The 12,003-nt window shown below is 35.5% G+C and overlaps 1 protein-coding gene across 1 annotated transcript; it reads left to right on the top strand.

Moving 5' to 3' along the window:
* Window positions 1-773: 773 nt before the first annotated feature.
* LOC149843988 (CBS domain-containing protein CBSX3, mitochondrial-like) lies at window positions 774-7,501 on the top strand. The gene is made up of 6 exons (XM_090000219.1): window positions 774-891; window positions 1,287-1,563; window positions 1,663-1,744; window positions 6,734-6,807; window positions 6,918-6,978; window positions 7,060-7,501. The coding sequence occupies exons 2-6, from the start codon at window positions 1,306-1,308 to the stop codon at window positions 7,200-7,202; spliced, it is 618 nt and encodes a 205-aa protein (XP_089856345.1). The 5' UTR covers window positions 774-891; window positions 1,287-1,305; the 3' UTR covers window positions 7,203-7,501.
* Window positions 7,502-12,003: the final 4,502 nt, after the last annotated feature.

Here is a 12,003-nt window from a genome sequence, read left to right as displayed (position 1 = left end):
ATTAAACTTCTGACCATCCACGTCCTTTTCCTCCACTTTGACAAATGTTCTCAAGGAATATCTAAAAGGCTTCAGTTTCATCCTTAAAATATTGATCTTAATTGTTCAATCAGATAACCACCATCCTTCTCAACAATGGTCCATGGACGGCCCCAACACAAACAGTGGTTAAACATGAATGGTCCATAAAATCTTATATAAAAAAGATGGCCACCCCACCAAGCACAACGACCAGCAGTTATCCACCGTCCATCTTGGAGATCCACAACAATATTTACCTAACTTTCCTATATAAAAGCACTTCAATATTTTGTTGCTTCCAAAAACAGCAAAATCATTGAAATCATTTCAACCAAGATACCATAACAACCACATTATTCATTAACTCTTTAAAGCCGAAACAGTAAGATCTCTGAAATCCAGGGGTATTTGATTTACCTACTTTTTGTGTGTCACCAAACCCTTCATCCAAGATTAAAACACGTGGAGAATCCAATGGTTGAGATGATGAGACATCTAAAAGTATGAGACTACTTGTGAGTTTAACAATTATTTGTTATTAATATTATTTATCATATTATTGCTATTATTATTATTATTATTAATGTTATTTGACAAGAGAGACAAATAAAAACAAAGAACCCTCACTCTTCTCACTCCCTTCTTCCAACACGGTCTCTTTCAACTTTTTAATTTTTTTTCTTCATTTTGTTTCGTAATCTCTTTTCCTCATTTGTTATTTTAGTATAAAATGAAAAATATCCCTAACAAACCCTATCTCCTCTCTCTCTCTCTCAAAAGAGCTCCAACGTATCTTTTTCTCTCCTGTCTGGTGGCGGAGGAACTCTGAGACTCTGGTTTTCATCTTGGACAGATTTTGAGCTCTCTAGAGTAAGCTTCACTACTACCATCTCTCTCTCTCTCTCCACCATCAACTATGTCTGTCTGCATTTGTCTTGATGAAAAAGACCAATATAAGGAATCATCAATCAGAAGTGCTACAACCCTTCGATGGGATCAAATCCACCACTCTCACTCTCTCAACATTTGATCATCATCACTCCGTTATGCATTTGTTTTATGAAAATGCTCAATATAAGAAATCATCAAACAGAAACACTGCAAACCTTCTTTGGAATCAAAGGAATGACCGACTCTGTGTGTGTGTGTGTTGGTTTCTCTGAATCTCGAATCTCTAAAATTCTGATTATGTGTAGAAATTGGAGTTATGGGGATTTCTTACATTGCGTTCTTCCCTTGGTGGTGTTCTTTATTTGGTGTTTCAGCCAACACTAGAATCCAAAAATGCAAGGAGTGCTTAGAGCGATTCAATCCCATGGAGGGGTTTTCCGGCGCGCCGTTCTGAGCCATGTGCGTCTCGTCCAGCCAGGCGTGCGGCCGGCCCTCCTTTCTCAGGCGGAATCGCTCTCTTCGGCTGGGTTGGAGGAGCAGGGGTTCGAGAGCACCACCATTTCGGATGTCATGAAATCCAAGGGCAAGGGTGCGGATGGTTCCTGGCTCTGGTGCACCACCGAAGACACCGTCTATGAAGCGGTGAAGTCGGTAAGTTTCCGGGTTTTCCGCATCGTTGGCGTTTCATGGCCTTGTTTTTTTTTTTTTTTATGGAGGGAGAGGGAATTGATAGGATTTGGTTTGTTGCAGATGACGCAGAACAATGTGGGTGCTCTGGTGGTGGTGAAACCAGGGGAACAGAAATCGATCGCAGGGATCATCACTGAGAGAGGTACTTCAGTTTTTTTTTTCACATGCTTCTTGATTGACCTTATTTTGTGTGTTTTTATTTTTGAAGATTTGTAGTTGGTTCTTTGATACCCATTGAATCGAGTGGTTTAATGATGCTGTGTTTCAGAGTCTCTTTTTGATGATGGATGTTGAATTTTCATGTTGGTACGTTGTTCTTGTTTTGGCCAGAAATAAGGAGCTAATGATAGTTAAGCAGTCGGCATTCTTTCATTCTGATGAAATTGTGATCATTTGGATAATTAACTCGAGCATTGTGATTATTTCATTCTCATCTCATTCAGTAGTTTGTTTCTTTTATAGTAGTGTTCTTTTTTGCTTTCCTCTTAATTGTGATGTGGGAATTTTATTAGGTGTTTGGTGGTCTGATTGTTGGTAATCGTAGGTTTGTATGATATGCTTCCAACTTGTGTTGCGAAGTGCTTAGGGATGAATATGCTTCCAGATGAGGTAAATGGAACCAAAATAAAGTTATAAACAGAACCAAGGACTCCAACAAATAATCATGTAAAAGAATACTTTATAAACCCAGCAGTTGCATGGACCATTAATTGTGGGAATAGGAATAATGCAGAAAACAGGTCATGCCATTCTTTTGCAAATCTCGTCATGTGGCATATTCTATGAAGAAAGATGTTTCCCTCCTCAATTTGCATGTTTCAGAATATTTCATCCCTTATGTATAAAAAATACCAGAATGCTGTAATTTTTCAAGAGTAATGGAGATACCTGAGAGAGAAGGAGATGCCTTGTTAACAGCAAAGGATGAGCCTCAAGAATTGTACTTAGGGTCAACACCTCTCTATATTTATTAACAAAAGTATTGGTACTTTACCAAAATATTCTCATAAATCACTACTTTTCTTTTGCTAATAGTCAGGGTGACCCTCATTGGATTAATCTTTTAGACTTGTACATATTGTACAAAGCACTACAAAATACATGATATTCCACCATGGATTAGAAGTATTTCATTTAGCATGGAATACTAAGAATACCGGATAGGTAAACCATCATGATGGACAAAGATCTTACAACGGGATCATGACAACTGGATGGTGCTTTAGTGATTTTTTTTTCAATAGTTAACCTTTCTTGCTTTTCTCCTAAATGATTTAAAATTACATTAAACGTTCAAGTATTTGTGCTTGTAAAAGTTGCTCGTTATGCCTTAACCTAGATGAGTTTCAGAACAGCGGTGATGAAATCTAACATCCTTCAAGGGAATTTAGATGAATCCAATTTCTCTAGATAACCTTAATGTTCTGAATATCTTAAGCGTACCATGATCTGAGGCTGGCTAAGATGGCTATTTACTGATAGTTAAAGCTTAATATCCTCAACATAATTTGTGACTCTTTTCTTCCAAGTTTTTTATTTTTCACTTGCACATACATGTCACACAAAGTTCATTTTTTTCATATAGTCGAGTAGCTCAGGGCTCATATGCTATGAGCAGGCTTTGGAGACCTGAAGCCTTAAAAAATATGCTCTAAAACAAAGTACTGTTCATAGTCCTCTCATCCTTTGAAGGCTTAGCATCTATGTCACATGGGTGCGGGTAGGGGGTGTGTGTGTGTGTGGCACTTTCAAAAAACTTGGGTGCTGGGGTCCTGCAAAAAAAAAAGTAAATAAATAAATAAATATATATATATATATATATATATATATATATATATATATATATATAGTCCAAAAGTTGGACATAAATGACCCAGGGTCAGGTTGACCACAGCGGGTGTCCCACCCGCATGCTCACCCGCGTTGCGTTGCGTCGACACGGGTGCGGCACCCAGTTGGCCGAGTCCCTGTGACATAGCTTAACATCCAATTGTTTCAGTGATGGAAAAAAATTCTTTTGCAAAATGTGAAAAGTTAGCCATTATTACTGTATCCTAGTCTTGCAATGGTCCTATCAAGCCACCTATCTAATTGGTCCATCAACATTTCGGTGTGATACTGATAAACCAGCTGATTTTGGAATCCAAACACCCTAAAGCTGATGAAGGATCAATTTCTCAATGAATTCTCCATCCTTACCCACAATCCGGCACCCAATTGGTCTTTTTGGTTTCTGAATATTTCTTCTATTAGTGTGCCCTATCAGTTGTGCCTATGTCCTCTCAACATGATTATATTCTGGTTCACCAGAGAACCTAAAACTGATGCATGGAATTTTTTCAGCTTATGCTATTTCATCCAGGGGCACAACCAGTGTTATCAAAAGCACGCCTTGAGGCACAAAAGGCGTGCCTCGCCTTGAGGCGCGGCCCTATGTGCCTCAAGGCGCAAGCCTGAGGCGCAAATGTTTTTTTTTTACAACAAGACTTCTGAGACATAATCAAAAAGATTTTTGTAGGTTAATCTCATATATTTTTCAGTTATTTCAGTTATGTAATCAGTTTCTTAGTATATTACTATATTTTAACTTTTGTTGGTTAATCTCGTATATTTTTCAGTTATTTCAGTCATGTAATTAGTTTCTTAATATATTTTAACTTTTGTTGGTTAATCTCATATATTTTCGAGTTATGTAATCAGTTTTTTAGTTACTTTTATATGTTAATCTCATATTTTTTAGAATAATCTCATATATTTTAATGTTTGTAGGTTAGTCTCATATATTTTTCAGTTATTTCAGTTATGTAATCAGTTTCTTAGTATATTTTAACTTTTGTTGGTTAATCTCATATATTTTCCAGTTATGTAATAAGTTTTTAGTTACTTTTATATGTTAATCTCATATATTTTCCAGTTACGTAATAAGTTTTTAGTTACTTTTATATGTTAATCTCATATTTTTTAGAATAATCTCATATATTTTAACTTTTGTAGGTTAATCTCATATATTTTCCAGTTATTTCAGTTATGTAATCAGTTTCTTAGTATATTTTAACTTTTGTTGGTTAATCTCATATATTTTCCAGTTATGTAATCAGTTTTTTAGTTACTTTTATATGTTAATCTCATATTTTTTAGAATAATCTCATATATTTTAACTTTTGTCGGTTAATCTCATATATTTTCCAGTTATGTAAACGGTTTCTTAGTATATTTTTCTTTTATTGGTTAATCTCATATATTTTTCAGTTATGTAATCATTTTTTTAGTTACTTTTATATGTTAATCTCATATTTTTTAGAATAATCTCATATATTTTAACTTTTGTAGGTTAATCTCATATATTTTCCAGTTATTTCAGTTATGTAATAAGTTTCTTAGTATATTTTAACTTTTTTGGTTAATCTCATATATTTTTTCAATTATATAATCAGTTTTTAGTTACTTTTATATGTTAATCTCATATTTTTAGTACTTATTTGAGATTTTCTATTTCTTATTGGTTGTTATTTCATCAATAAAACATTTCTTTATTTATTTATATTTTTAGATATTTTTTTAGAATTTTTTAAAAGTTTTTTTAGAAGTTTTTTTTAAAAAAAATTGAGGCTTAAGCTTTATGCCTCGAGGCTTACGCCTCGCCTCGGTTTTTGGTGGAGCGACTCGCTACGCCTCAATGCTTTTCACAACACCGGGCACAACATTCTTCTGTCCCTAAGCCCCTTCATAATCTAGGAAGTTGTTCACTTTCCCACTAGATTGGTTTGTGATTCTGATTTCAACTCCTTTCTTCCAACTGAGTCATTGCCTCTGTCTGGAAAATGTTATGCACTGCTTAATCCTTAATGCCACTCCAATAAAACACACCGACCCTGACATCTGAAAACAATTCTTTCAATTCATTGATATTTTCAAACCAACTGATTTTCTACGGATAGCTGCAGTCCTATATTTTGCTGCATTGCTGACCACTCAATGTAATCAGATTGATGAGCTTCCCTTTAGTAGAAACTACTCAATCTAGCATGCCTCATCTATTTCCTAACAATACCCCCAGTGGCCAGTGCAGTCACTTTATCCAGTGCCCTGGACTGCAACTTCTTTGAATTTTTGTTTAATTGACCCACGAGTTCACTGTTCTAGTCATTATTATTAAGGCACAAAGCCAATAAGGCAACTGATGAAAAGAATTATAAACTTGTAGGACTTCAGGTTGCTCTAACTTCCACCACAATGCACATTTAGATAAATTATAAATCTATAGTTTGTGGCAAGTGATGGAAAACCAAAGGACCCACCTTTGTGGGTATTCCAAGTTTCAATTCGATTGGCTAGGAGCCTAGGACACTTGATACAAGTGAAAATATTGCATATCAGAGATTCAATCATGCTACATACCAGCTCCTTCTGACGTCAGACCTAGGTTAGGTATCCAAAACACAATATCTATCTAATTGACCACAAGATCATGGTTCTAGTCCCTCATTAAGGCACAAAGCGAATAAGGCAACTGATGAAAAGAATTATAAACTTGTAGGACTTTAGGTTGCTCTAACTTCCACCACAATGCACATTTAGATAAGGTTATAAATCTATAGTTTGTGGCAAGTGATGGAAAACCAAAGGACCACCTTTGTGGGTATTCCAAATTTCAATTCGATTGGTTATGAGCCTAGGACACTCTTGATACTAGTGAAAATATTGCATATGAGAGATTCAATCATGCTGCATGTCAGATCCTTCTGACGTCAGACCTAGGTTAAGTATCCAAAACACAATATCTATCTAATTTGAGTGTATTGAGTTTAACTGGACAGTATTTCCCAAAGTATCAGTCTCATTAAACTGATACATGTTATATTGCTACTCATTGCTTGCCCATCCATGCGCATCTTGATGTCTTTCGTGTCTTCGTTAGTACTATAGAGCATAGGTATGTCGGGTACTTACCTGACACCCTATGCTTTTCTCACAACCACAAGAATTGAACTTAATATACTTAGTTGCATGGTAAAAATATCTTTTGCCTTTGAAACATGTGTTGTATATAAACTTTTAATCTCAAAACGAATGGTTAATACTGATGAGGTGATATCTGATATCTCCTATACTTGACTTTGGTTCTTGACAGATTATCTCAGGAAAATCATCGTGCAGGGAAGATCGTCCAAGACTACCAAGGTTGGAGACATTATGACTGAAGAGGTATAAAATGTTGTGTACTTCTCAGTGCATTAGTGCTGTGCTGCCAAGGATTCTCTAGATATTCCTTGCTGATTATGTATGCATAATTATTGGTGTTTTGCCTTGAACAGAACAAGCTTATCACTGTTACCTCTGACACCAAAGTTCTTCGGGCAATGCAGCTGATGACAGGTACATTTTCAATGTCATTTGCTCGTATCTTTTCTTTGATTACCTGTAATGGTGAGAATATTGTCTGTCTTGTGTCAACAGATAACCGTATCAGGCACATCCCAGTCATTGATGGCAAGGACATGGTTGGCATGGTCTCCATTGGTGATGTTGTTCGAGCTGTTGTGAGTGAGCACCGTGAGGAGCTGGATCGCTTGAATGCATACATTCAAGGTGGTTACTAAACTGAACATGGTTTCAGTATTTACTTATAAATCTCGATAGGAACTTTTGCGATCTTAAGTCAGATTCCAGATTGTGTCGGGCTTGTCCCCAAAATGTAGGTAATAACTAAAACCTGTTTTCTGTCTGTGCATACTGGGTCATGTCTTAGTCCTTTGGTCAGCCAACTCTGGCTGTGCTGCAGCTGTGTAATAAGAAGATTATAACACTTCCAGGTTGACTAGTGTTCTGATGTGCATCTTCCATGTGTAATTGCTTCTTCTCCCCTAGAGTTATCAATGGTAGCAACTGGCTTTCTGGCTAGCGCTCTTTAGGACTCTGCACTCTTGGGATTTGATAGAACCCATATCAGTAGATCAACTAGAATAGATGGAGCAACTTTGAAAGGCTTTGATTCTTATCTGCATTGGTAAGAATTGCCATGCAAGTCTAGGAATCCTGGATTGTGATGGTGTGGAAGGATGAACCTCCCAACTGGTTTCCTTCTGTTTCTTCTATTTTAATATAATGCATAACCTGTAATCTGATTGGGGTCTGCCTAACCCTAGCTTTGTTAGTCCATAAAAAAAGGGTCTTGTCATGCATTGTTTTCTTATTACAGCCGTTGTGAACTCGAAACTTGACAAAATTATGAACCACTTGGCTGTTAGTGCTTATTTAGAAGCGTTATCTTCTTGCTTACCTGTCAGCCTCACTGAATATTGCCCTCATTATTTTCACATTGCAACCACCCTTTCTGAATTGGATATTCGACAAACTTATGAACAGCTTGGCTGTTAGTGCTTTTTTAGAAGCGTTATCTCCTTGCTTACCTATCAGCCTCACTGAATACTGCCCTGCATTATTTTCACATCACAACCACCCTTTCTGAATTGGATATTTGACAAAATTATGAACAGCTTGGCTGTTGGTGCTTTTCCAAAAACATTATCTTTAAGTTTTCTAACCCTTGTTTTCTATATCCACTAGTGCACCATTGCTCGGTTGGCGCTCGGGTCAGCCACACAGAAGGGGCTAAATTTTCACGGCATGCTGCCCCTTCCCGCACCCCTGAAGTGTTGCATAGTGGTTGCTTTCAACTTTTTTTTTGGCTTTTAAATTGAACTTATTACACATGCAGTGCCATGATGAAGTCAAATTTAAGACATGAAAATAGTAAATTGAACATGATAAGCATGATTCAAAAGTTAGATTTTTTTTTTCTGGAGATACAAGTGTGCCCACCATAAAGAGTGATTGGCCCCTACAAACTGCCCTCAAAACTGAGATTTTTGAGTTTTTTTTTTTCATTTTTTTTGAATTCTAACAGCAAGGGTGTATGCTTGATTTTGTGTAAATCAACTCTTTCATTGTCTGATTATGACATAAGCAAGTTTTTTTGAGGTTGAAAATCAGCAATATTTTCATAAAAAAATCATGATTCAAGCGGCGATTCTTAGTACATGCACCATGCTTAACAATGTGGGGTCAGATTTGCTACCTGACAAATAGAAGCTTTGTGTTCAACACAAAAGAGTGCACAAGAACAATAGAGACAACAACACAAGCGACTAAGGGCAATATGTAAAGAGAGTGACAGAACACCACAATAAAATAAACAAAATTTTATTAATAAAGTTCAATAAGAATCATACATCTAATGTGCAAGATGGCCATTTAAATAGAGAGAAGGGAGCAAGCAACTACCGTTGGGAGGGAGCTCCCAACATCTAGATGCGTACGGACAAAAAAACCTTTAAAAGTGTTAAAAGGACAAAAAGATACAAAATAAAAAATATAAAAAATAAACACAAAAGATAAACCTAAATACATTTTAATATATATATATACACATGTATGATAAATACATATTTTAACAATCATCACCATACACTAATAATAAACATCACATTCTTGGATTTCCATCCTCGTTACCATCATCAAATTATCATCTCTCTCTCTTTCTCCACCCTGTTTTACTTTCAATCTGCCACAAGCCACGAAAGACAACAAAAATAGCTCTGCTATCACATGGGTTTCTATGATTTTCTGGCATCACGTGTAGACAACAAAATTCGACGTGAAGATGTCAACTAATGATCAAAATGTTGGAAATTTTATGTTACTTAGTGGGTCAGGCAACTGAGATTGAACTAGTGAGCTCAGAGGTACGCTTAAACGTGTTGTCTTTCAAGTGATAGTTGCCCCACTTAGGATCAAGTCCTCGGTGCAATGAGTATTCGTGCAACTACACTCACATGATACAATCGAGCTTTTACTTTTCACAAATTATCAGACCACACCTGGTACTGGGTGAGCCCAACATCCTCGACACATACCACCTTGAATAACCTCTTGATTAGGGTTTAATCAGGTATGGATCCTAGGTTTGGATATGGATCCTAACAGTGGTCATAATTTGAACAACTGGATGGGTCTGATAAGCAACCAGATCTGGATCCTGGATAGAGATACAAACTATAATCAAACTTGGATCTTAAGATTAGATCTTATTTAAAATGGATTTGGATCTGAACCGCAAATACATCTCAATCTGAACCATAATTGGATCTGAATGTGAACTGAAACTCTGAAATAGGAGAGAGAGAGAGTAGAGCTCAAGAGCTTGAGAGAGAGAGAGAGAGAGAGAAGGTTGAGGGATGAGAAATGAGGAGAAAGAGTTGTGTTTATATAGGCTCTCAAGCTCCATTAAAAAGCCATAAAGTGGACCAAACGGTCCACCATAAAAGGTAAAATGATCCAACATGTAATGTTAAAAATTATGGACAAAAAGGGTATTGGTTAGGTCCAAAATGACCATATTAGACCCTTAACTATCCTTACATTGGTCAAAGTCAATGGTCAACCAGTTTAGGGATAAGGGCAATGGGATCAAAATCATCCAAGTGTTAAAAAGGTCAAAGTTTAGCCAGACAAAACTAGACTGAACCAAACCGAACTGAATTGGGTTTGGGTCCGAGTCTGAAACTGTAAATCGCAAACCACAAATCCAAATCCAAATCCAAATATAAATATATATTGTTTATAATCCAATATCCAAGGTTTATTGAAGCTCAAAATCTAATGCCCTTGAGGGTCATGCTCTCTAAGGCACCACTCCTCTATATAAGGACAATGAAGGTTCCTATAACTTTTAATATGACACTATAAAGGTACCTTTTGGGTTTTAACCCTCACGTTAGTGTTACTTAGTCTTAGTCAGTCTGAAACCTCAATAATGTTAGCTTTGAATTGATAATTTTAATTGACCTTTCAGACACCGTAACACACACTTTTACTTCAAGTATTCATAGTGTGTCTACCAATATATAAAAGTTGCACATTAAGGGTTTTGTTTTGTATCTCAATTTCATGAGTATTCTAGAGACAAAATCCAAGTTTCATAGAAGGTGACCTCTACCTTCACACTCACATAGGTAAGTCCATCAATGGTGTAAACCTGTTTGAAACACCCCAGCCATAAGGCCTATATATCTTATTAAGAGTTCAATTCAAACTCAACTTTCCTACACAACTTTCGAGCACTCAACATGAGGAATGAAAAAATTATTACGTGCTCACTCTAATTACTCAAAGACTTGTTTTTTCCATTGAACCACTTGATATGGTTTGAACCTTATCATGTGGTTGAATTTCTGTTAACAATGATTGCTTTTATAGACTTTAACATCTTTCTCCTCGATGTCTTAAAGATGATATCTTGAAAAAGTCTTTTTATCAATGGATTTGTTAAGTTTTGACAAGATTTCGCATATTCAATTGAGATTACTCATTTCTTGAGTAAACTATTCATATAATTGTGCTTTAGACTGATATGTCTAGATTTTTCACCATAAATATTACTTCCTGCTTTGTATATAGTTGCTTGATTATTGCAACACATAGCTATCGGAAGTATTGACTTATCGTTGCTCAGCTTTCATACTAACTGATGCTAATGCTATCAATTCTGCTTCAATTATAGAATGGGTTATCACAGTTTGCTTCTTAGATTTCCAAACAATTACTTCAGATCCAAGGGCAAATATCCAACCACTTGTGGATAATGATTCATTGAAATCAAAATTCTAATTTGCATCATTGTACCCTTCAAGTATAGCGGATTCTCTTTCATAGAATATTTCATATTTTAGAGTTATTATCAAGTACTTCAAGACTCGATATATTGAATCCTAATACTCTTGTCCTAGATTACTAGTATATCGGCTCAACTTGCTCATGCTGAAAGCTATGTCTAGTCTAGTTTCATTCATAGCATACATGAGACTGTCAATAATACTTACATATTCTAATTGAGATATACTTCTTATAGTGTTAATCGACAACTTAACACTAGTATCAATCAGAGTAGCAACAAACTTATAATCGTAATGATTATATTTTCTCAATAATTTCTCAATATAGTGAGATTGAGTTAATGCATAACCATTTTCATGTCTTATTAATTTAGGATCAAGCATAACATCAGCTAAACCCATATCTTTCATGTCAAATTTAGATGAAAGAAAACTTTTAATATTATTTATACATCCTACATTATTACTCATAATTAATATATCATCTACATAGAGGCAAATAATTATAACATGATTATTTTATACTTTGCTATATATGCATTTATCAAAGTCATGAATTCTAAAGCCATATGAAATGATTACTTCATCAAATTTCTCATGCTTTTCTATAGGTGATTATTTTAAACCATACAATGACCTTAACCGTTTTCAATTTTTCTTTTCATGACTTCATGTTATATAACATTTTGGTTATTCCATATAAATTTCTTCTTCTAAGACACCATTC

Source organism: Nuphar pumila, chromosome 3 (genome assembly GCF_984573655.1).
Source record: "Nuphar pumila chromosome 3, dmNupPumi1.hap1.1, whole genome shotgun sequence".
NCBI classification, from domain to species: domain Eukaryota; kingdom Viridiplantae; phylum Streptophyta; class Magnoliopsida; order Nymphaeales; family Nymphaeaceae; genus Nuphar; species Nuphar pumila.
This window is presented reverse-complemented; position numbering and strand designations above follow the sequence as displayed.

Coding starts and splice junctions, on each gene's coding strand:
- LOC149843988 (XM_090000219.1), top strand. CDS start 1,306: ATGCAAGGAGTGCTTAGAGCGATTCAATCCCATGGAGGGGTTTTCCGG. Junction 6,808..6,917: donor GAGACATTATGACTGAAGAG/GTATAAAATGTT, acceptor TGCCTTGAACAG/AACAAGCTTATCACTGTTAC. Junction 6,979..7,059: donor GGCAATGCAGCTGATGACAG/GTACATTTTCAA, acceptor TTGTGTCAACAG/ATAACCGTATCAGGCACATC.